General features: G+C 57.3%; 2 protein-coding genes across 3 annotated transcripts; both read left to right on the top strand.

Moving 5' to 3' along the window:
- The first annotated feature begins 995 nt into the window (after positions 1–995).
- On the top strand, positions 996–4,355 carry CDKN1A (cyclin dependent kinase inhibitor 1A). 2 transcript variants are annotated; one of them, XM_061349503.1, is made up of 3 exons: positions 996–1,142; positions 3,301–3,702; positions 4,187–4,355. In XM_061349503.1, the coding sequence occupies exons 2-3, from the start codon at positions 3,309–3,311 to the stop codon at positions 4,234–4,236; spliced, it is 444 nt and encodes a 147-aa protein (XP_061205487.1). In that variant the 5' UTR covers positions 996–1,142; positions 3,301–3,308; the 3' UTR covers positions 4,237–4,355. The 2 variants fall into 2 exon arrangements, with proteins under 2 accessions (XP_061205487.1, XP_061205486.1); XM_061349502.1 differs by lacking the exon at positions 996–1,142 and having other exon boundaries at positions 2,970–3,702.
- A 4,960-nt stretch (positions 4,356–9,315) lies between these two features.
- On the top strand, positions 9,316–23,266 carry RAB44 (RAB44, member RAS oncogene family). Its single transcript, XM_061349562.1, has 16 exons — positions 9,316–9,862; positions 9,958–10,072; positions 10,337–10,508; positions 11,325–11,468; positions 11,762–11,852; positions 11,954–12,049; positions 12,351–12,538; positions 13,015–13,138; positions 13,385–13,467; positions 14,389–16,627; positions 17,048–18,485; positions 18,979–19,060; positions 19,387–19,501; positions 20,218–20,319; positions 21,242–21,318; positions 21,762–23,266. Exons 1-16 carry the CDS (start codon positions 9,416–9,418, stop codon positions 21,847–21,849), a joined length of 5,601 nt encoding a protein of 1,866 aa, XP_061205546.1. The 5' UTR covers positions 9,316–9,415; the 3' UTR covers positions 21,850–23,266.
- The last annotated feature ends 843 nt before the right edge of the window (positions 23,267–24,109 follow it).

Here is a 24,109-nt window from a genome sequence, read left to right as displayed (position 1 = left end):
GGGGTGATGCCCGCGGTACCCGGGCAGTTTATGCCGTGCTGGGAGGGGGATGCAGAGCACAGCCCCCCCCTCCGTGTACTGGCACCGAGGCCACCAGCCTGTGCTCTGCGGGGCAGGGACGGACCCATGGACCAGGCACAGGGGCTGGTGCCCTCCAGCCCCACAGGTGAACCCCAGCAGAAGCCGCTCCGGGTTCACCCCCGCCTGTGGACTCGGGTGGGTGTTCCAGATAAGCCACAGATCCCCCCCCAGATCCTGCCTGCGGGCTCCTGCAGGACATGCATGGGCTTGTTCCCTGCCCGGGCTGAGACCAGCAGCTCCTTCCCAAAGCACTTTGCTCTGGCCACAGCTGGAAAAGCAGAGCCAGGCCCTGGGGAGAAAACCCGGGGGAGACCAGAGCAGCCCATAGGGCCAGGGCAGTGCCATGGGACAGGGGAGCATCATCCTGGGGTGGGCACCCAAAGGGGCTGCGTCACCCCTTCCCACAGGGGCCCAGTAGACAGGAAAGCCCGGGTGGGGGAATACCCCCTCCTCCAGCCAGATAAAGTGCTGCTCTATAGGGCTCCTGGGGGCACCCCTGAACCTCTTGATCGAGGGGTCCCTGTATCCTCTAAGGGGCAGGTGCCTCCATCCCCTGATGTGAGGGTCGATGCAACCCCTAGGAAGGGACTCCCTGTATCCCCAATGGGGGAGGTCCCTGCACCCCTCCTAGGAAGGGGTTCCCTGTATCCCCTGCTGTCCTTTCATTCCCCTCGGAAGGGCTTCCCTGCACCCCCTGATGGGGGGATCTCTGCACCCTCCCCCAGGAAGGGTTTCCTGTACCTCCTAACGGGGTATCCCTGTACCCCCCTGGTGCAGGGTTTCCTGTACCTCCAACGGGGGATCCCTGTACCCCCTGGTGCAGGGTCCCTGCACCCCGTAGCACGGGGGTCCCTGTCTCCCCGGTGAGGGGGGTCCCGGCTCTCCCCTCTCCCCACTTCCCCCCCCTGCCCAAGAACGGGAGCCGGGACTCAGGGGGCAGGGACCGGCCGGGGCGGGGCGGGGAAGGCCCGGTGGGAGCGGGGAGCAGCGGCGAGGCCCCGCCCCGCGGCCGGTATAAAGAAGGGCGGCGAGCACCGGCTGCCGGGAGACGCGACGCGACGGTGAGTGCGGTGCGGTGGGGCTGGGCGGGGGCAGCCGCGGCTCCGCTCCCCCGCTCCCTCCGTGCCGGTGTCACCGGGGGGTGCCGCTGGCCCGGGGGAAGCGCTCAGCGGGAGCGGGCGGCGGCTCCGCCCCGGTGGCCGCGTCCGTAGCGCTGCGGAGGGAGCGGGGCCGGGGCCGCGGTGGGGAGGGGAGGGGAGGGGAGGGGAGGGGGGGGGGGGTGCGGGAGCCCCGGGCCGTGCTCGCCCCCTGGCGGTGCGGGAGCGGAGCGGGCGCGGCCCCGCCGCGGAGCATCCCCGGTGTCTGCGGGGGGCTCCGGAGCCGCTGCGGGCCCCCCGCGGGCTCATCGGTGCCGTGAGAGAGGCGCTCTCGGCGGCTGCGGCTCCTCCTGCACCCGGCCCTTCCCCGACTGGTGTAACTGGTCCGGGTCGCTGCAGGTGCCTGCGGGGTGGTGATGGTCCACCCTGGGCGTGCCCTCATCGGGGCGAGGCTCCCGCACAGCCCTGCACCTGCAGCACCTCCTTGATGGAGCCTTGGGGCTCTCAGGTGAGCTGGGGGAGCCTCGCAGCTCTGCAGAGGCTGCTGCAGGTGATGCCGGCCCATGGAGGGGACGGTGCCCAGGGTCTGTGCCTTCCCTTGGGGTGGCCCCGGCGGTCTGCAGCCATGAGCCGGGGTGAAGCTGCTGTCTCGGGGCTCCAGGTGGCATCGGAGGAGTAGGAGCCTGGTGCCTGACAAGGCCAGGGAGGGCTGCGGGGTGCCTGGTCAGGGTGTCAGAGCCCATCCCCTGCCTGCTCTCTGCCAGGGCTTGCCTGGACATGCTGGGACTTGCCCCGCAGTGAGGTCACCCTGCCTGTGCTCCGCCTGCCACCGCATAGGAAGCTGGATTTCTATTTTTACCCGGGATGCTCCGTCTGGGTGGGGAGCGGGGCCAGGCTGGGGCAGGGCAGAGGGGCCGGGTGGCAGCAGGGATGGATGTGGGGCACGTCCTGGCCGGGCTGGAGGCTCTCCAGTGTCCACTGGCATGTCTGGGAATGAGCCAGGGCAGAATCCTTCCTGCAGGAGGCTGAGCCCCCATCCCTGGGGATGTTTGGGGCTGGGGGCGAGCCTGGGAGTCTGGTGTGGCCCTGGGTTGAGTGGGCCATAAGGAAGGTGGTCTTGCATGCTGTTGTTTGTGAATCTGGTTTTAAAGCACAGAATGGCTTGCATTAGAAGGGATCTTAAAGCTCCTCCAGCTCCAACCCCTGCCACGGGCAGGGACCCCTTCCACTGGAGCAGCTTGCTCCAAGCCCCTGTGTCCAACCTGGCCTTGAGCACTGCCAGGGATGGGGCAGCCACAGCCTCTCTGGGCACCCTGTGCCAGATTCAATGCTGGCCAAGCAGGGTTAAGCCTTGGCTCCAAAAGCTGCCCCATCCCAGAGCGTTGCTTGCTCTGCCCTGTGACAAGGTTCCTCATGGCAGCGGGGGCTTTGGGGGGAAGGCTCTGCCGCTCGCTGCCAGGGTCAAGGCTTTTGGCACTGATCTGAAGCAAAACAAAACCAAACCCAAGCAGGGTTGTGTCTCTGGTTACCCAACAGCTTCTTGCAGATTAGGAGGGTGGTTAACAGTGGTCAAGCTTGTGGCATGTTCCTGCAGTTGCTCAAAGGCTCCCTTGCCACTGAGCCTGGGTTCTGGAGGTGAAGAAATGAGTTAGAAAACCATCCTGTTGCTTCACTCGCCCATGTGCCAACTTGCCTTGTGCCTGTGTGGAAGGGGAATGGAGCAGGTTGTGATGGAACCGATTGCAGCCTCGATGCTGGATGCTGTGCCCTGGCAGGGCTTTACCTGCTGGAGGGGGGACCATCGGCATGTGCTCCTTCCCCATCCTCCTGCAGCATTCCTGTGATGATGGACTTGATGATTTTAAGGGTCTTTTCCAGCCTGGTTTGATTCTGTACCAGGCTGTGCTTGACCCCGGGCATGCTCAAGCCTCTGAGACCCCACCAAAACCCCAGAGGAGCCCTGGGCAGATGGGGGTTCTCTCCACGCTGCCTCAGTGCAGAGCCCAGCCCTCATTGTCCCACCTTGCTTACTGCATGCATTGCTCTGGTGGACCACGCGCTGGCCCTCGGGCTTGCTGGTGGCGTGTCCAGCACCCCAGTAACTTGCTCTGTTCCCTCCTAGCCACCACGATGCCCCTGTCCCAGAGCAAGGCCGGGCAGATGCCGTGCAACAGCAAGGTCTGCAGGAACCTCTTTGGCCCCGTGGACCACCAGCAGCTCCAGCAGGACTTGGAGAGCCTCTTGAAGCAGAACCTGGAGGAAGCTCAGCAGCGCTGGAACTTTGACTTCGAGACGGAGACTCCCTTGGAAGGATGCTTCGAGTGGGAGAGGGTCTTCCTGCCTGAGGAGCCGCCCCAGGAGCTCCACAGCCTGGTCAGGGCCACCAGCGGCAAGAGCAGGAGCTCCTTGGCCCCCTCCAGCGAGCCCCTTGGCCGGATTTGTCCCGAGGGATCTCAGCAGAGCTCGGGGGTTCACAGGGCTGGTGCCCCCCGGAGCTTGAAGCGTGGGCAGGCCACCATCAAAGGTGAGTGCTGGGGGGGGGGCACCCTGCGGTTGGGTCTGTGATAGGGATGGATGGGGGAGCTTGGGTGCAGGAGCCCTGCCTGGCTCCTGGGCATGGGAAGGGAGCAGCTTCCACTGCACCTCTCCTGGGCGAGTAGAGCCCATCTGCCAAGGGGAAAGGATGCAGACTGGGTGTCTTCTGGATGCTGGGGCTTAGGCAGGGCCCTCATATGGGGCTTGTGGGTGCCTCAAAATAGTTGTTCACCTTCAGCTGCCGTGGTCTGATCCTGTCCTGTAAGATCAGGGCCTGGAGTGGAAATGCAGGCGAGACCAAACAGAAGTGAGGGTGGCCAGCTCTTCTCTGAGGGGTCTCTGGGGGGTGGCTGTAAGGTGGAGCCCACCCGGGCTGGGTTTTGGGGAGCTTCCCTGGGAACATCTCCCTCTTCCTGCCCCATTGGTTCCAACAGGCTGGAGGCACTTCCCAACCCTCTCTTTCTGCCCTCTAGACTTCTACAGCTCCAAGCGAAGGATCATCCCTGAGAAGCCCAAGCCGTGACGTGGTGCTCGGCTCCTCTGCCATCGGGGACAGCTGCTGATGTTCCCTGGGGGTGTCCATGGCTCTTTCCCCCCACTCTGTACTGTGTAAGCTGTCTATGAAGCAATGTAGAGTCTGTAGTTCCCTATTTATGAGTAGTCTGGGGTCCCGAGGGACCTTCACTGTGTGCAATGTATGAGTAGCCCATGTTGTGGCTTGTAGCTACAGCAGAGGGGATGGAGGAGAACTGAAAGGGGCCTGATGGCACTAAGGCATTACCCTGCCTGCAGAGAAGGAAGTGTGTCCTTTGCCCAGCATTGGTGGGACCAAGCATCATCCTCGCACCATCTTCCTGTCCAGCCGTGATCCTTCTCCTGCCTGATGGCTGGCCATGGGGGACACTTGTGTCCCAGCCACTTGGTGGCACCAGGTATCCTCAAGAAAGGGTCCTTGGTGTAGGTTGCAGAGCTCTGCGAGAGCCTGGCCAGAGGACACCCCAGTTGCTGGCACGTGGTGGTGACCCTCTTCCCAGCAGGATGGACCCAGCAGCGTCAAGCCCTTGTCCATGTGTGCAAGAGTGATGTAGGGGCTGCCTGGGAGAGGAAACTGTTCCCTGGACAGCCCTTCCTTGGGGTGACTCACTGCTGGTGTCACCATCGGACAGGCTGCAGATAGTGACAGAGCTGCTGGAGGTCCCCAGTGCTGCGCTCAGTGCAGGACCAACGCTGCCTGTGGGAGGCTTTGGGGTCCCCTGGATGCTGCTGACCCAAGCCTCCCCTTCCTGTCCTTGCCTTGTTGAGTGGTGCTGCTTGCCCTTGTGTTCCTGCCTCTTTCAACACTGACACTGCGCTGGGGAGCTCCTGTTCCTGCTGTTGGCTTGCTCTAGGACGGGGTCCTGCTCCCCAGCAGGGATGATACTGAAAGAAGAAATTGTAGCTTTTTTTTTTTGCCTGTTTTCCTGGACTTTTTCCTCCTTTGGGGCTGGGGTGGGGAGAAAACCCTCACCTGGCTCTGCAGAGCGAGTGGCTTCGGCCACCTCTGGGACCAAGGGATGTCCTGGAGCGAGGGCTGCTCTGTTCCAGTGCCGAAGGGTCAGGGGACTCGACACTGTCAGGTCTCAGCACTTTCACAGGGTTCATCCCCTGCTCTGCTGGGTTTGGACTCTGGAAACCGGTGCAAGATGGTTCCAGGTAGAAAAGGGCCAGGGTCAACCTCCTGCCTTGCACCACGATGCACTTTGCTGTCGGTGAAGCTGGCGAGCTCCCAGCACTTAATGTTTATTTATATAAAAAAGGCTATTAACTATGTGGGGGAAGGGAAAATACCTGTTTGACTCTGAATAAACACTTGCCTTGTGTATGGGAACTGGTGTCTCTGGTTGATGGGAATGACTGTGCTGGGAGTGGGGTGGCTGCAGCCAGCATGCAAAGGGAACAGCCTTGGGTGTAGCATGAAGGGTCAGAGCAGGGGGATGAGGAGCTGGGTGAGGGCTGAGAGGGGTAAAACCTCATCCCAACGCATGTGCTTAACCCTGCTCGTGGTGCTGCACCATGTACCCAGTGGCAGCCACTGCTGCTTGTGTGGGATCTCACTGTGGGAATGCAGGCTCCTCTGCTGCCTTTGCTGTTCCCTTTCCCTGATGTGATGCTGGAGTGCTGCTCCCAGCCCTCAGAGCACTGTCTTATGGGGCAAATGGCCATTAGCTATGGGCAAGCTGGTCACATCCTCCTCCTCTAAAGGGCTGGGTGCCCAGGCCAGTGAGTGACCTGTGCTGTGGGACCTGGACAAGCAAGCACAGGCGGAGGCACTGCAGATAACACACAACAGCGAGCCCTGCGTGGGACTGAAATTTGCTGCTGGGGCTGGGATTCTCTGGGGGACAGGGATGCCCCCACCATCAGCTGCTGCTTCCAAGGGCAGAGCAAGGCTTGTACGTGGGCTGTGAGATCAAGTTAGGGCTAATGGGAGCAATCATGGAATGGGTTGGGTTGAAGGGGCCTGAAAGCTCCTCCAGCTCCAACCCCTGCCACGGGCAGGGACCCCTTCCACTGGAGCAGCTTGCTCCAAGCCCCTGTGTCCAACCTGGCCTTGAGCACTGCCAGGGATGGGGCAGCCACAGCTTCTCTGGGCACCCTGTGCCAGCTCCTCAGCACCCTCACAGGGAAGAGCTTCTGCCTTAGATCCAACCTGAACTTCCCCTGTTTCAGTCTGAACCCATCACCCCTTGTCCTGTCACTGCAGTCCCTGATGAAGAGCCCCTCTCCAGCATCCTTGTAGCCCCCTTCACACACTGGAAGCTGCTCTGAGGTCTCCCCACGCAGCTTCTCTTCTCCAGGCTGAACAGCCCCAGTGTTCTCAGCCTGGCTCCATACAGGAGCTGCTCCAGACCCATAAATGCCCTCATTTGCAGAGGATCCAGGGGAATACAAAGCTTTGATGGTAACAACCTTGTGTATTGTTCAACCTAGGATCCCTCAAGTCTCTGCACTTGTGTTGGGTGACCCCACACATGCCAGTGCCCCTTGAGATGCTTGCAGAGCGCAATCACACAGCCTTTTAGCTGCTGCTGAGTCAAGCCCTCCAGATTTAGCCCTTTTAATCTCTTCCCCTTACGTCAGCCCCCTCTGCTGTCACCTCCTGTCTGTCACAGCAGTGACAATGGAGGAAGTGACACATAAATCAGCAAATACCCCTTGGTCCCTGTGTGGGGGGCTCTGAGCGCAGCCCAGCTCTGGCTCTGCTGTGCAGGAGGCAGCTTGGCATCTAGGTTTGGAGTTTGCACCCACATGGGTGACTCCAGCCCTGCACAGCCTCTCCCAGTGGGGAGGACTGTGTGTGTGACCAGCAGGTCCAAGGAGGTGATCCTGCCCCTTTATTCTGCTCTCGTGAGACCTCACCTGGAGCATTGTGTGCAGTTCTGGTGTCCTCAGCATAAAAAGGACATGGAACTGTTGGAACAGGGCCAGAGGAGGCCACGAGGATGATCAGGGGCTGGAGCACCTCCTGTATGGAGCCAGGCTGAGAAAGTTGGGGCTGTTCAGCCTGGAGAAGAGAAGCTGTGGGGAGACCTCAGAGCAGCTGCCAGTGTCTGAAGGGGGCCTATAGGGATGCTGGGGAGGGACTCTTCATCAGGGACTGTAGTGGTAGGACAAGGGGTAATGGGTTCAAACTGAAACAGGGGAAGTTTAGATTGGATCTAAGGAGGAAATTCTTTCCTGTTAGGGTGGTGAGGCACTGGAATGGGTTGCACAGGGAGGTTGTGAATGCTCCATCCCTGGCAGTGTTCAAGGCCAGGTTGGATGAGGCCTTGGGTGCCATGGTTTAGTGTGAGGTGTCCCTGCCCATGGCAGAGGGGTTGGAACTGGATGATCTTAAGCTCCTTTCCAACCCAAACTATTCTATGATTGTATCATTCTATGAAGTGGTGATGGGCTTCCTGCAGCTGACAGTGGATGGAAAGCTTGCAGTTCCAGGTTGTGTTTTGCTGCTCTCCCATCCCAGCCTCAGCACGGAGCAAGGATGCTCGGGTTCACACGGTGGGGCTGAGAGGAGGATTGGGTTCTTCTCCTCCTTTCCCCCCTGTATTCAACCCCAAGGCTTGCTTGGCTTCTCCTTGGGGCTGGGAAAAGGGCTCTTGGCACTGCAGGGCTGGGTCATACCCAGGAGGAGCAGCAGCACCTGAGCTGCTTCCTCAGGTGGAAGAGCAGCAGAGCAGGGCTGGGCTGTGGCTGTGGGTGCGATGGGGCAGGGCACTGGTGCAGCCGGTTCCCAGCAAGGGACTGAACCAGTTTAGATGGGGAGAGACAGGCACCTCCTGCCCTGGGAGCTCAGCCCTGTGCTGGGAGCTCGGGGCTTAGTTCTGGTTATAACCTAAAGTTATTGGTTGGATTTCCTCTTGTTGGGATCTTTTCCCCATTTTGCAGCTAAAGGAGAGCAAAAATGCTCATACCTTGCCTAATTCCCCTGTCCCCTTGCACACCAGAGTGGGTGCAAGCCATGGGCAGTCAGTGGGTTTGGTGCTGGCTTTAAAGCCCAGTTAGTGATTCCAAAGGGAGCCTTGGAAAACCCACCAGTGTGAGCAGCACAGTGGGATGAGCTCCAACCACTGGGGCTCAAGAGCCTCTGTGGGTTGTGGTGTGTGCAGGTTTGTCCTGTAGGTAGGATGCTGTATATGTGGGCTAGAGAGAGTCTTGTCCTTTGGGTTATTTGGCCTCTTATACCACTTGCTGTTTCTCTGCTGCTTTTCCCCTGCCCCAAACACCCTCCAGACCGCTGCGAGCAGGGAAAGGATGGGGATGTCGGCTGTGATTCCCGATGATGCCAGTGGTGCCTTCGCAGAGCTGCTTTGGGATTGGGGGGCTTGGGATGCTGGTGACCCTGCGGATGGGCTGCTTCTGCTGCCTGTGGGGGGACTGTGGCTGATGGGCCTGTACTGATGGCTGGGAGCAGCGTGGGGTGATGGGGATGGGATCAGGTCCCTGGGAGTCGGTGATGCCACGGGCGGGGGGGTGCGTGCTTCCCATCCCACCCTCCCTGCTTGTTCTGTGCCTCTGCTGGGGCTGTGCTGGGTTGGAGCAGGTAACTGGGGGATTCTGCATGCCCCAAACAGCCCCAGTGCCCCCCCGAGCTCCCACTTCTGCTCTTAGAAGCTGGCACCACCATAAAGGCAGATGGTTTCTGTCCACCCCCTCTTCCCCCCACACAAGGATCCTGTGGGACTCCAGCAGCTCCACAAAGCCCTCTTGATTTAAGGGGATGTTTTGGGGGCCTATTCCTGTGTTTCCAGTGCAGGCTGGGACTCAGCACAGGGCTGGAGCAGCCGGGGGTCTCTCCAGGCTGGGAGCAGAAAGTGGGGCTGCAGCATGGCCCCGCTCTGCGTCACAGCTCCCCATAGCTGTGGGCTCCTTCCCTTGGGTTTTGGCTTTGCCATGCAGAGAGCCCCTCATGGGCCCAGCGGCTCTTGGTGCCGCTGCCATCACCCAGGCTTCCTGAAGGCCTCCCCAGCTCTCACACCGCTCCCCAGGTGCCTCACGGCTGTGGAGGCTGGGGGAGGACGACCAAAGGCTGCTGCTGGGCTCTGAGGAGGCGGCTGGGACCGGCCCCTTGTGCCCAGCATCGCTGTGGCTGCTCCTTCACTGGTGCCACCTCCTGGGTTTCCCCCGGTGCCGGTGCCCTGCGCATCCTCCATGGGAAATGTGGGATGGGTGGGGGCAGGAGGAGGCGCTCACCCAGTGGGTGCTGGGCTCGCAGCCGTTGCTCGCTCTGGTCAAGGCTCCATCTGTGCTGCGCTGCTCTTCCTATTGCCGAACCCAGGGGCCCTGTACTGCAGATAAAGCGCGTTTCCAGCTCAATCCCACTGCACCATCTCCTGCCAAGGTCTCCAGCAAGGAGGAGCTGCCCAAGGGTCAACGACCATCAGTGTCCCCGGGACAGGACCGAGCTGGGGCCCATGGCCGAGCGCCGGGCAGGCACCAAGAGCCGGCGCTTGGGCTCCAGCCGACGCAAGGGCTTTGGTGAGGCCCCGGCAGCAGCCCCCAGCCCCAGCAAGGAGCCCTCATGGGCAGCTGAAATAGTGCAGAGGGTGCAGGAGCTCCTCAGGGAGCAGGACAAGGACCAGGAGGGGTTCATCACCCGCTCGGACATACAGGTAAGGGATGGGGATGTCTCCTCAGGTCAGATGCTGCTGGGGTGCATGGAGAATGGGTGATGGGAGGGGTGTTCCCTGCTTTGCTTTGTTCTTAGAGATTGCAGGAGGAAGATCTCCCATGCAGCACGGAGGAGCTGGAGCTCGTCTTCAATGGGCTGGATGCGGGCGGCAACGGGCGGTTGAGGACTGAGGAATTCACTTTTGGACTCTGTAAGTGCCGGCATGACGCCTCCAAGCTGATCCTGGACATGGCCCTAGTGCTTTCCCAGGGGATTTCTGAAACACCGCCCTTGCTGGGTGGCAAAGGATGGCCCAAAAGTTGTCCCCACATCCAGGTCTCATCCCATGGCTCCCTGGTGAGAGGTCCTCTTGTGCCAGAATGGACTCATCGAAGCCACGGGGTGGGAAGTGTTGGCTTTGGGGCTTTGCTGTCAGCCTGGCCTGGCACTGAGGGTTTGGGGTCTCTGTTGACAGGGCAGTTCCTGAGCTCCCAGAAAGCTGTCAGGGGCCATCGCCGGCAGAAAACAGCATCCCGGAGGGTCCCCTTGGTCCTTCCCAGCCCGGCGCTGGAGGAGGGGGACAGTGAGGAGCGGAGGCAGTTCTCTGCCTTTATGGGCCACTTGGGCACGGACAACATCTCTGAGGAGTAAGCTGCCCTGATTAGCACCCATGGGTGTCCTGCAGGAAGGGGGTAGACAGGGAAAGGCTTGGGCAGGAGTGAGGGAGTGAGCCCAGAAGTGACTTGGAGGTGCCTTTGGCCCCAGGACAGGATCATGGTCACCCCCGTGCTCATCTGTCCCCCAGGACCACACATCCTTAACAGTGTCAGCTAAATCTTAGAATGACCCAGGCTGGGAAAGCCCTTTAATCCCATCCAGTCCAACCCTTACCCCAGCACTGCCAAGGCCACCCCTAACCCATGGCACTGAGGCCTCGTCTCCACGCTGTGTGAACACTTGCAGGGACGGTGCCTGCAGCCCTGCCCTGGGCAGCCTGTTCCAATGCCTGAGCACCCTCTGGGGCAGGAATTGTTCCTCAGCTCCATCTAAACCTGCCCTGGTGCAGCTTGAGGCCGGTTCCTCTTGTCCCATCCCTTGTTCCTTGGGAGCAGAGCACAGCCCCTCCTGGCTCCATCCTCCTCAGGCAGTTGGAGGCAGCCATCAGGTCCCCCCTGAGCCTTATCTTCTCCACACTGAACCCCCCAGGTCCCTCAGCCCTTCCCCATCACACTGTGCTCCAGGCCCTGCCCCAGCTCCGCTGCCCTTCTCTGGCCCCGCTCCAGCCCCTCAAGGTCTCTCCTGTAGTGAGGGGCCCAGAGCTGAACACAGGATTCGAGGTGCGGCCTCCCCAGTGCCCAGTGCAGGGGCACTCAGTACCCCACATGGTGACCCAGGGCCCTATAGCTGGCCTGCTTGGGGGGGAGTTTGAGGCAGTTTCACACAGAACACCCTTCTCCCTGCAGACAGGAGGTCTGGGAGCTCTGGCGGCAGCTCCGGCAGGATGAACCCCAGCTCCTGGACAACCAGGAGGACTTTGTGGCCAAGGTGAGGCACCGCATCCAGGAAGTGAGGAGCAAGAAGGAGGCTTTGGAGGAGTCCCTGAACAAGTGAGTCAGGCCTGGGCAGCAGGGAGGGGTGGGACGGGAAGGATGGGGCCAGGGCCACCCAAGGAGGGAGAACCCTGGGTGTTCCCAGCAGCTCCATCAGCGGCTGGAGCAGTGTCCGCAGGGAGCTGCCGTCTGGGATCGGGCTCCCTCTGCAGTCACACACGGGACGGCCAAAGCGCTGGAACCCGGCTGCGGGGCACATCCCTGCTGGGGGAGCCCCTGCGGGCAGTGTGGGCGCCCAGGGGCCGGCACCCAGAGCAGGGGGCTCTGATCGCACTCGCTGTCCCCGGCAGGAGCGTGGCCGAGCACGGCCGGGAGGTGCAGCGGCTCCTCGGGGCTCTGGAGCAGCGGATGCAGCGGGAGCAGCAGCGCCTGCAGCAGGAGGTGGGTCCCGGCTGCTCCGCTCCGCTCCCCTCCCCTCCCCCAGACCCCCTGGCAGCTCCCAGGCGGGTCACCGGGTGCTGATGTCCCTGCTGCCGTCCCAGAGCGCGGCCCCGAGCCCCCAGCGGGCTGCGGAGCTCCAGCGAGTGCTGGATGCCAGCGAGGAGGAGGTGCAGCGCCTGGTCACAGCGCAGCTGGAGGTGAGCCGGCCCCAGCTCCCTGTCCCCCTTCCTGCATGCGGGGTCTCTGGGCCGGGCTGCAGCAGCAGCACTGTGCTATAGAGCTGAGCCCAGTCTGTCCCCACCAGCTCCTGATGCAGCTCTCACATTGAACCTCCATCACCACTTCTGCCACTCCTATCCCCACGCTCCTCTCCATCCCCAAAGGACCCAGGCTGGGTTTCTCCCCACGGCCCCAGGTCTAGAGGAGCTGGGTGTCCATCAGTTCCCTTTCTGCCCGGGGGTCCTGGCAGGTCTCAGTGTCCTTGTTGCCATCCCACAGCTGGAGACACGGTGCCACAGCCTCTGCAGCTCGCAGGAAGCTGCCAGCACCGAGAACCAGCAGCTGGAGGAGAGCAAGCGAGTGCTGGAGCAGCACCTTCAGCATCTCCACCAGCAGCTCCAGCAGACCCACGGGCGCCTGCGGGCAGTGAGGGCTGCGGTGGCTTGGGAGCACATGGGGGAGCCGGGGTGAGTGGCTGAGTGACCGTGTGCACACACGTGGTTTCCTCCTGGGGTTAGTGCTGTTTGATGGGTCTGAGGCTTCACAGAGCTTCAGTGGTCTCCACAGTGCAGCGTATGATCACAGCATCATAGCATCAGCCAGGTTTGAAAAGACTTTTAGGATCATCAAGTCCAACCATTCCCCAGGCCACCACTAAATCATGTCACTGAGGGCCCCATCTATGTGGTCTGTGAAGACTTAGCCATGGCTTGGGGCAAAAAGCATCAGTAAAAAGCCAGGTCTATCAGGACCATATCTCTTTGAGGGCAGTGCCTGCAGAGATGGGGATGTCCCTACTCAGAAAGACCTAACCAGCACTGATCCAAAAGCTGTCCTGCTCCAGCCCACCCCTGCTTGTGGGGCTGAGGACAGCCTGGGGCAGGGGTGGATGTGGTGGAGAGGATGTAACTGCCATTTTGATCCCTGTGCTCTGTGTTTGCAGGGACAGAGCAGGGGCAGAGCTGCCCAGCGAGACACCCGCGTCCCCCCAGGTACTTCAGCTGGGATTTGGGGTCTTCAGTGGGGATGGGGTGAGGTGTCCATGCTCCAGAGCATTGTGCTGTTTGGTTTGGGACCATTGGGAAGCCCAAGAGCACGGGGTGCTTCTGCAGCAGGGGAGCGACTCCCCTAAAAGCTTTCTCACTGGGTCAATATGGTGCCATAGAGATGTGTGGGAAGGGAGGGGGGGAAAGCACCCCCAAGGTTTCTTGTGGGTACATCTCGATACCTGCTGGGGAGCTTGGCATTGTTTCAGGTGGGTGCACCCCCTCATCAAGCACTTTCCTCTCTTGTTCCCACCCTGCTTGCCGCAGATGAGTCTGGAGCAGAGCAAGAAGATGCAGATGAGGAGGGACTCCCAGAGCAGCGAGCCCAAAGCCAAGAGCACCCACCAAGTGTAAGGGGTCCTGGGTAACGCCTGCTGCTTCAGCTTGTGCCCCCGAGGTCTGCAAGTCCTCCTCCTGCCCCAGGCAAACACCATGTTCAGTCCTTTCAGTGTTCCTTTCCCTCCCAGCCATCTGGAGATCAGGACCCTTCATAGAATCCCAGACTGGTTTAGGGTGGAAGGGACCTTAAAGCTCCTCCAGCTCCAACCCCTGCCACGGGCAGGGACCCCTTCCACTGGAGCAGCTTGCTCCAAGCCCCTGTGTCCAACCTGGCCTTGAGCACTGCCAGGGATGGGGCAGCCACAGCTTCTCTGGGCACCCTGTGCCAGCGCCTCAGCACCCTCACAGGGAAGAGCTTCTGCCTAAGAGCTCAGCTCAGTCTCCCCTCGGGCAGGTTCAAGCCATTCCCCTTGGCCTGTCCCTACAGGCCCTTGTCCCAAGCCCCTCTCCAGGTTTCCTGCAGCCCCTTTAGGCACTGGAGCTGCTCTAAGGTCTCCCCTTCAGGAGCCTTCTCTTCTCCAGGCTGCCCCAGCCCAGCTCTCTCAGCCTGGCTCCAGAGCAGAGCTGCTCCAGCCCTCGCAGCATCAAGCGAGCTGACCCCAGTTTGTCACCCTGCATCACTCCATTGGCTCAGGCACTTGCTGTATCTGGTTGAAAGTTCCCTTTTCATCTCCAGTGATGTGAACATGGAGACTGGGAAGGGACAGGCTCACTTCCCAGACAGGATATGGCGATGGATCTGGCTCCTTGAGTGGGCATCCCCCTTTCCCCTGTCACCATCACTGCCTGTGCAAGCCTCCAGTATCCCCATAAAAGTGGGTCTGGAGAGGGATGGGGTGAGGTGGCAGAGCAGAGGCCCCCTGGTACTGGCCCAGGAGTATGAGAGGGAGCTGGGGACTGAGCTGACCCTCTCCATTTTCTGCCCTTTCCAGGGTTTGGGAGATGCTGCCTGCAGAAATAAGCATTTTGGGAGCCCCGCAGGGAGCGAGCTCTGTGGAAGAGGACCCCTTCCCAGAATGTCTGAAAGAGGAATGCTTCTCTGACCAGAGCTCTTTGCTAAGAGAGGTGGATGATGCAACAGCGGCCCTGAGCAAACAGCTGAAGCCACAGGCACCAGGTGCACCCCCTGCTCCAGCAAACACCGCACATCACCCCCAGGATGATGCTGAGCCCCAAACAGGGCTGGAGGGAGGCACAGCACATGGAACAACCCCCAGGGTGCAACAGGAGACCCTCTCTGGTCACACCGGTCACAAGCTGTTTGAAGGAGACATGGAAGAAGGACCAGGCACAGGTCCAGATGTGCCACAGGCTGGTGCGTCCACGGGAGCTGGGCACCACAGGGCTCAGGAGCCAGAGCAGGGAGAGGAGGAACAAAGGATGTTATTCCCACAAGGAAGGGGTGGTGGTGTGAAGGAGGCGATGCTAAAGGTGGCAGAGCATCTCCAGGGAGCACTGGGAGAGAACACGGAGGCAGCAGAGCAGGTGCTGATGGAGGTGGAGGGAGCAGGATGGATGCAGGAAAAAACTAGCTGGGAAAAGGCACAGCTCCTGGGAGCAGCTGAGGAAGTGGCATTAAGGCAGGGAGAAACCCTGGAGGCAGGTCTGGGGTCAGCAGGGGCTGGGGAGGCAGGTCTGGTTGTGCACCAGTGCCTTGGCATGGATGAGCTTCACCCAGCTGCAGCTCAGCCCCTGGGCACGGGGCTGGGGGAAGAGGCTCAGCCACCACTGGGGCTCTCCAAGGAACTGGAAATGAAGGCAGGAGAGCTCCTGGAGCCAGAGCCACCACCCCAGGGTGAGGCACGAACAGGAGCAGCCCAGGGGCACAGCGCCCATCCCGAGGTGACTGCGGCTCTTGGCCCCGGGATGCTGGAGGAAGATCCTGTCAGCGCAGAGGCGAAGCCCCAAGGAGAACCCTTGGGTGCTGAGGTGCTGCCAGGCCAAGCTGAGCATGGAGCTGGACCTGAGGAAAGGGAGGTGCAAGCAGCACAGGGTGAGCGTGCACGGGGGGATGCGGAGCAAGGCGGGGGTGTCGGTGCAGAGGTGCCGGTGGCAGTGGTGCTGGAAGGGGGAGCAGGAACAGATGTGCCACCGCTGGAGGCGCAGAGCAGCAGAGCCGACGATGTGCAGCTGCGGGCAGAGGGGGGGGCAGCTCTGCAGCCATGGGTTGAGGCTGGCCCCGTGGGGACAGAGCAGGGAGGGAGCGTGGCTCCAGATGTGCAGCCCCTGGAGGAGGGAGATCGATCAGAGCTGGGGCTGGGGGAGGACATGGGTGCTGCTGTGGTGCATGGCGAGGGTCCTTCCTCAACAGAAGCGTCTCTGGGGAGCCCAGACCTGTGTGGGCTCTTCCCAGTTAAGGCTCAGGCACTGGAAATGGTGGAGGCAAAGGACTCCTGGGCAGGTGTGCAGCTACATAGGAGTTCCAGCCCAGAAACACCCCAGGGAGAGGAGGGTCATACAGTGGTACACCTCCTGGAGGAGGATGAGGATGGTGCACAAGAGCAGGGTGAGCATGGGCTGCCCCAGGAGCCTGTGCTTGATCCACAGGGAGCAGGACTTGGGCAGGGAGAGGGGCCTGCTGCAGGCATGCAGCCACAAGAGGATGCTGAAAGCCTGGACAGGCTGGAGGACCAGAGCACTGGTGCAAGTCTGCAGGTGCTTGCAGAGATGGATGAGGTTAAAGAGACCCCAGGCTGGAACACTGAAGGAGATCTGCAGCTGCTGAGTGAGGTCAGCTCCCTGGGTGCAGAGCAGGGAGGGAGCGTGGTTCCAGGTGTGCAACCTCTGGATCAGGTGGATGAAGCAGAGTTAGTGGAATTGGAGGTAGAGGATTCCACAGCAAATGTAGAGCTGCATGGGGGTCCTAGTATTGAAACCCTCCATGGAGGTGAGCACCATGCAGCCTTGCAGCTTGTGGAGGAGGATGAGGATGGGGAAGAGGGGCAGAGTGAGTGTGGGCCGCCACATGAGCCTGTGCTTCACCCCAATGGAGTGGCCATCAGGGAGGGAGAGGGGGCTGCTGCAGGCGTGCAGCCATGGGAGGAGGCTGAAAGCCTGGACAGCCTGGAGGACCAGAGCACTGATGCAAGTGTGCAGATGCTTGCAGAGATGGATGAGGTCAAAGTGACCCCAGGAGGCAGCACAGAGGCAGATCTGGAGCTCTGGAGCGAGGTCAGCTCCCCAGGGAGAGAGCAGGGAGGGAGCGTATCTCCAGATGTGCCAGATGTGCAAACCCTGGATCAGGTCGGTAAAGCAAAGTTAGTGGAAAGGGAGGCAGAGGACTGGGCAGACATGGAGCTGCATGGGGGCCATAGCCCAGAAACAGCCCAGGGAGGGGGAGGGCATGCAGCCCTACAGCACATGGAGGAGCCTGAGGATGGTGCACAAGAGCAGGGTACGAGTGGGCTGCCACAGGAGCCTGTGCTTCACCCCCATGCGGTGAGGCAGGGAGAGGGGGCTGCTGCGGGTGTGCAGCCCCATGCAGAGGCTGCAATCCTGGACACGCTGCAGGCTCAGAGCACTGCTGCCACTCTTGCAGAAGTGGATGAGCTCGAACTGACCCCAGAGGCAGATCAGCAGCTCCTGAGTGAGGTCAGCTCCCTGGATACAGAGCAGGGAGGGAGCGTGGCTCCAGATGTGCAACCTCTGGATCAGGTCGGTAAAGCAGAGTTACTGGAAAGGGAGGCAGAGGACTGGGCAGACATGGAGCTGCATGGGGGTCACAGCCCAGAAACAGCCCAGGGAGGGTGGGACCATGCAGCCATGCAGCTTGTGGAAGAGGATGACAATGGGGAAGAAGGGCAGGGTGAACACGGGCTGCAGCAGGGCTCTGTGCTTGATCGGCAGGGAGCAGGATTTGGACAGGGAGAGGGGGCTGCTGCGGGTGTGCAGGCACAGGACAAGGCTGTAATCCTGGATGGGCTGGAGGCCCAGAGCACTGATATGAGTGTGGAGCCACTGACAGGGCCAGAGGAGCTCAGATCAAGCTCAGGAGGGAGCCCAGAGGCAAATGCGGGTGCAGCTGGGATGCGGGAAGGGGAGCAGAGCCGCACTCCAGGCTCAGATGTAGCTCACACTGCAGAAGGGTGTGGGGAAGCTGCTGGTGCTCATGTGTCCCCCCCAGCTGAGGCCACTTCGTGTCCTGAGCGTGCCACTGCTCCCAAAGCTCCTGGTGCGGAAGTGAAGCGGGAAGCAGTCACTGGTCCTGATGGGCAGATCCTGGAGGATACCCAGGCACTGGAATTACCACAGGGAGAGTGGGCTGCTGCAGAGGGGAGACCTCTGGATGGAGCTCAAGGTCTGGAAGTGGGGCAGGGAGAGAGGCTGGAGGCAGGGGGGAGGAGTTTAGTGGAAACTCAGGCTCTAGGGCTAAAGCAGGGCCATGATGATGGTGCATCTGCACCAACCTTCCCAGTCTCCAAGGTGCCATTACAGATCAGCACACTAAAACTGGAAGCAGTGATGCAGGAGGATGTTCTCGTTCCAGATGTGCAGCTGTTGGGTGCTTCAGGACAGGCAGCCCAAAACGAGCTCCAGGGGCAGGTCTCAGCACAGGCAGAGAAGCCACCACACATGATGGAAACAGAGAATGCAGCTGCTGGGCCTGCTGAGCTTCCAAAACAAGAGGTGGCACCAGCATCACCCCTTCACACAAGGGTCCTACAGGAAGAAGATGCTGGGAATGATCAGCTGGGGACGGTCCTTGGAGGCAGCTCACTGGGGGATGCAGCCAGCATGCAGCCTCAAAGGCAGTCGTTGGGAGAAGAGAGCAAAGACCTCGATGTTGATCAATGGAAGAAGCAGGAGGTTGGAAGGAAAACGAGGCAGGAAGGCGAGCCAAGTCCAGGAGAGCCAGGGACTGTCACTGCAGGTGGGGCAGGAGCTGCCTCAAGGGGTTCTCCTAAAGCCCCCCTGGACCCAGATCACTTCTACAATGTGCTGTTTGTCGGGGACTCCCATGTGGGCAAAACATCGTTCCTGTACCGGCTGCATGCCGACACCTTCAACCCGCACCTCACTGCCACCGTAGGTAGGTCTCCTCCAGCTTCTCTCCAGCACAGCTCTGCACCCGCTTGGGTCTCCATTGCAATTCCCTTTCCTCCACTCCACAAGCTCCTGGTGATCATTACAGGCATGTTACAGCTCACATCAGGTGTGCTACACAACCTGTCACCAAGGACCAAATAGGAGCACTGACTTAACACACCTGGATGCTCTGCAGCAGGCGATGCTGGTCCTTGTTGCTCACTCTAGGGCACCAATACCAGTGTCCCTAGTGCTTTTCTCTTTGCTTGGCCTTTCATTTCTATTCTCCTTTCTTAAGCAACCTGGTTTTATTCATCATGAGATCAGAGACCTTCTCCAAACCCCAGCCATTAAAGATCTAAGCCAGAGATTCACTTGAGACCAGCCCCCTTGTGCTGCAACCTTAGGTCATACCTGCACCATGTGCCTTCTCCATTCATCTCCTGTCATAGGAATGAACTCTATAGTACAGAGATATCCCTTTTTGTGTCTCCTAGGACTGGATTATCAGGTGAAAAGCTTTATCGTGGACAACAAGTGCTTTGCTCTCCGCCTGTGGGACTCAGCTGGTCAAGAAAGGTGAGTGCTGAGTTGTCTGCTTACAGAGAGCAACCTCTGGTATTCCTCATTCTGGTAGTTTGGAGGATATGGATGTCCTTGGCTCTGCTAAGCAAAGGAGGGTTGTTTAAGGACAGACTCTGTACAGTACGTGGTGTGATAGAGCATAATAAAGGAAGTAATTAAGATAAAAATAAGCATCAGGCTGCTCGTGCTGGCTCTATGATCAGCAGAGGAGCAAAATCTGGGTTGCCTTTTTTATACATGTGCTTTTCCACTGGGATTCCATATTTCTTCTAGGGAAAACCTCCTCAGACCATATCAATGACCATTTTAAATGCACGCAGGTACCACAGCATCACCAAGCAGTTCTTCCGGAAGGCGGATGGGGTTGTGCTGATGTACGATATCACATCCGAGTATTCCTTCTTGGATGTGCAGTACTGGCTGAGCTGCATCCAGGTGGGTGAAGCAGGGAAACCTCGTCCTGTCCCCAAGGTCTTGGAACTGGAGGTGACTCTGAGATCAGTGTTTTCTCCCTCTGCCACTGGTTAGGGATGGACATCTTGGGGTGACCAAACCCTTTGTAAAGAGCATTCTGCTTTGGTTTTGGTTAAAAATAGTTTTTCTTGGAGGATTTAAATTCAAATAGTGACAGTTTCACATTTCCCACATTTGTTTCCTAGGGTAATTTGTTAATAGCAACATGATGATAATGATCAACTTCAATTCAAAAGCACTGCAGAGGATTGAAAGTGATTTTGATAACACTTATAAATCAAGAATAGTCCCCTTTGAGTCCTGGGAAATGGGAGGTAACTTGTGTCTTATTACAAACTGCTTGTCAGAGATTTCCAGTCATGTACAAAATCAGTGTTTAAAAACACCAGAACAAAACAGGATGTCACCTTGTTCAGCCAGAGCATCTCTGGAGTTGAACACAAAGTGAACTCTTCCAATGCTCTGCCCTTTAATAGACCAGGTCCGATGATTTAATAGCAAAAATAAAATCCCTTTCTTAAATGCTGTTAAACTCATTTAAGAATTTAAGGTTTTGGTATCAGCCCAAATCTGTGGGCATCCTTCACACTGCTCCAGGATGTGTCTAGACAGTGTGGCCGGCTGTGAACCAAGGGAGGCTGAGATGTGCTCCTGATCCTACCCTCTTTAATTGCCAGGAAGGAGCAGAAGATGGAGTTGCTATTCTGCTTCTTGGGAACAAAACTGACTGTGCTGCAGAGAGACAGGTCCCTATGGAGCAGGGGGAACGCCTGGCCAAGGTAGGTGCATGGCCCTGCTAAAGGACGTGTCCACCCAAGTTAGGCAAGGACAGCTAAGGGTGGATTCCACCAGTCTGGGGACACAGAGAAAGGCTAAAGTCCTTAACTTACCTGTCATGCATTGGTCATCATAAAGGTGATCTCTGAACCCATCTTCCACCCTTCTCTGCCTTGCTTTCTCCTTGTCATCTTAGTTCTGACTCAGCACCACTCCAGTAAAACAGCTTATGGAGCTGGATCTATAAATGAAAACATTTTCAGCTCTGCTTCTCTTTGCTGTAAAGTGTCACAGATCTTCCCAGCATCATGCAAATTATAAAACCACCAAATTATTCTGGTTTAATGGTATGAAATGCTTAAAGTACAATTAATCTCTTCCAACGTAGATGGCTAATAAAAAATAAGGTGAGAACAATCTCACATTTATCAACTTAAATTTTATGGGATTTGGGCCAGTATCCTGTGTCCAACCTGGCCTTGAGCACTGCCAGGGATGGGGCAGCCACAGCTTCTCTGGGCACCCTGTGCCAGCGCCTCAGCACCCTCATGGGGGAGAATTTACAGATTTCACAAATGAAGACAGCAGGACAAGGGATAGATGCTTTTTTCCCCAAAGCAGTCACTGGCAGGCACAAAAGACCTGGGAACATGCAGTTACATCTCCGTATTTGCTCCACTAACTAAAGGGCATCACATCACATTCTGTCCGCCTTTTCCTTGGTATTAAAAGTTGGTTTTGCAGCTACCAGAAAAGCTGGATTTCACCCTCATATTCCTGTAAATAAGTTACTGAGTCATTTGTTTCCTTGAGTCCCTCCTATTTCCCCTGTGACTGTCCTGTGGCTATTACTCATTTACTCCCATATTAAGCTATTCAAGTGTTAAGAATTTTACATTTCTATGTGTGCTCTTTGTCTTGAAGGAGCATCAGCTCATGTTTTACGAATGCAGTGCTGCCTCGGGCCACAACATCTCCGAGTCCATGGTCAGCTTGATCAGGTGAGGTGTGTGCTTGGATTTGCCATCTCTCCTGATTTTAATGGGCTCCCTTGCTACTTTTTTAAGTCCAAATGCTGGTGTGTTTGTGTCACCGGAGACTCCACGTGCCCATTTTCAGGGAAAATTCAGAACAGCATGTGCATGGTTGGGGTGAGCTGCAGGTAAGTGCTGAAAGATGTGTCCTGAATTAGTAAGATCAATAAAACCCTTTTCAGGATGCTGCTGATTTCTCTCTTGGTTGACAGCCAATAAATTCTGTCTGTGGCTTGATTTAGGGTGGCTTTTTTAGCAGAGTCCATGGTTCTCAAATCATACTGAGCTTGAAGGCTCCTAAATCCTTTCATTTGCGCTGAGCCCCCCTTGACAATGCTTGTCAAGGCAAATAGCACAGAAATACAAAATATGGGGGAAATATTTGACTAATTTGCTTCCTTTTCTCCCAGGTTGCTCAAAGTTAATGAGGATAAACTGAAAAATAAGGCAGAAGAGGTACCAAAGCTACCCCAGAAGAAAAAGAGCTGCTGCTGGTGATGGAGAGACACACCACACCCCACACCCCCCCACACCCCCCCCCCCCCGATGTGAAACTGCAGTGACAGACAGAAAAGCATAAAAATAGCCTTCAGACACCATCTCTGCTCCCCATATGCCTACCTGGCCTCATGTCCCTCAGATGCTGAGAGCAAAAGTCTTTGTGGAGGAGTGGCTGTTACCCATCCCCTTCCCTGCTCATCTCCTGCCACCATCCCAGAGGACAGGAGCCCTTGTAAATACTTGCTGGGAAACTTTCTTTCTTCTGCTTTCTTTTGGAGACAAAAAATGGGCTATGGAAAGAGGCAGAATAGGAAATTAGATGGATCCAAGACGCTGCAATGATATTGGAAGCAGCAGGGAGCAAAACTGAGTCTTGGGATGAAAGACATAAATACCAGGAGTCACCAAAGGCTGGTGTGTAAAACAGGGGGTTTAAGGCTGTTGGTGCTGCTGTGAGGTGGTGTCTTTTGCTCTGGCTTTGCAATCCGATCTGGAACAATGGAATATGGAATATATCCTAAATGCACTTTTAACTCCCTGCAGTTAGGAAAGGTAAAGTTAAGTTTTTCTTTTGCCTGGTTTATTGTGCCAGTGAACAGCAATGGGTCTTGACAGAAAACTGCTAAAAACTGCTTAAACAAAATGTAAAACCTCCCAAGCCACATCCAGGATAACAGAAAGAGCATTGGGGTGGTGGGAAGTATGAGCAAGTAAATGCTTGCAGGAGCCCTTTTCATTGCATTCCCCTCAGAGCAGATATTTGCACTATTGCAGATCTCAGGGTGAGGCGGTCAGAGCAAGCTGCTGCACCCTGCCCTTCTGCACTGAGGTGACTGCTGTATGAAGTACTGAATTGGGGTCAAAAAGAAACCCAGTTTGAAAAACCTAAACAAGCACATTTCAAGGGGGGTTTAATTATTTTTCTTTCTACAGCTTCATGCAGAGAACTGTATTTTTTGCAGAGAAAGACACAGAGACTGAATAAATAAAATGACAATTGTTGTGTTTTAGTGGTTTTCTGTGTTACGGGTTTTGCCCTGTCCTCCAGCAAGGAGAAGTATTTAAAGACCATGCTTTCACGCAATTTGGGGGAAATAGTTCTGCTCAGATGGGTTTGCCTTTAGTTGACATTATTATCTATATGTACATTATGGCAGAGGAGAATAGCAGCCAGTTTCTGCTTTATAACAATACAGTGACAAGTGTTGGTTTCCTAATAACACTATATGCTAAAGAAAAGGATATCATTCTGTGTGTTTCTGACTGTTATAGCTCAGCTTTCCCAGGAAACAAGGCTTAGGAGCTCCTGCTGCCTGTGTATTTGTATCTGTTGGTACAAAAGTCCCTGTTGGGGAGCAACTGCAAAGCTCTGAGATGTTGTGACTTGTGTGAATAAAGGCCTGATTAACTGAGACTAATTAATACCCCCATTGATGGAAACATTGCAGTTTAAGATTAATCTCTATCAAGACAAATCTCCACGGGAGAGACCTGCAGGGCACAGAGCCAGGTGAGAGCAGATCTTCTTGGTTCTGCTGCTCACAGAATTACCTCTTCAAAATGGGCCAGCTCTGTGTGATACCCAAAAGCGCTCAGTAGAAACAATGCTGATTTCTAGATGCAGATGGATCAAGCTCATGCTTGGAAAGATCAGGGTTATGAGCTTCTCCAGGTAGGGTACACCTTTGCAGTGATGCAGGAACTGATGAGTCATTTTGAGATGAGTTATCTCCTCCGCTTGCCCCATCTCAGTGTTGCCTCTGTACTACCGAAGCTCCCATCCCATCCCCTAAATGTCTTCCCCTGGCTGCTCCTAACCAAAAGCCATCGTCCCTTGGCTCTGTTGTTGAAAGACCCTCTTTTCTTAATGCAATATATTTACACCCCCATTCCATATCAGTTCTTACCATATTTCATTATTGAGGTATTTTACTGATGGAGCAGCCTGAAGATCACAGCTCCTCAGGAAGAGTTCCTCAGCTGAGAGCTGTGCCTGGCTTCAGTATCTGGGGGATCTTACTGGCTTTTTTTTACTGGTGTTTGGGCCCATCTTCACTATTTCTGCTTTGCTGGTTTGTCTTTAAATAATATAACTCCAAGCACACTTTGCCAAAGCTGAATTCATACAGTCCCAGACTGGTTTGTGTTGGAAGGGACCTTAAAGCTCCTCTAACTCCAACCCCTGCCATGGGCAGGGACCCCTTCCACTAGAGCACCTTGCTCCAAGCCCCTGTGTCCAGCCTGGCCTTGAACACTG

This window comes from Neopsephotus bourkii, unplaced genomic scaffold (genome assembly GCF_033783945.1).
Source record: "Neopsephotus bourkii isolate Nb327-2 ecotype Australia unplaced genomic scaffold, CSIRO-AGI_Nbou_v1 NB_414, whole genome shotgun sequence".
Classification (NCBI taxonomy): domain Eukaryota; kingdom Metazoa; phylum Chordata; class Aves; order Psittaciformes; family Psittacidae; genus Neopsephotus; species Neopsephotus bourkii.
Note: the sequence above shows the minus strand (reverse complement) of the source record. Positions and strands in the feature narration are given on the sequence as shown.

Excerpts from the sequence above, each read along its gene's own strand:
- CDKN1A (XM_061349502.1), top strand. The coding sequence starts at position 2,985 with ATGTGCTCCTTCCCCATCCTCCTGCAGCATTCCTGTGATGATGGACTT. Across the intron at positions 3,703-4,186 it reads TGGGCAGGCCACCATCAAAG|ACTTCTACAGCTCCAAGCGA; the intron begins GTGAGTGCTGGG and ends TCTGCCCTCTAG.
- RAB44 (XM_061349562.1), top strand. The coding sequence starts at position 9,416 with ATGGGTGGGGGCAGGAGGAGGCGCTCACCCAGTGGGTGCTGGGCTCGC. Across the intron at positions 11,469-11,761 it reads TTGGAGGAGTCCCTGAACAA|GAGCGTGGCCGAGCACGGCC; the intron begins GTGAGTCAGGCC and ends TGTCCCCGGCAG. Across the intron at positions 11,853-11,953 it reads AGCAGCGCCTGCAGCAGGAG|AGCGCGGCCCCGAGCCCCCA; the intron begins GTGGGTCCCGGC and ends CTGCCGTCCCAG.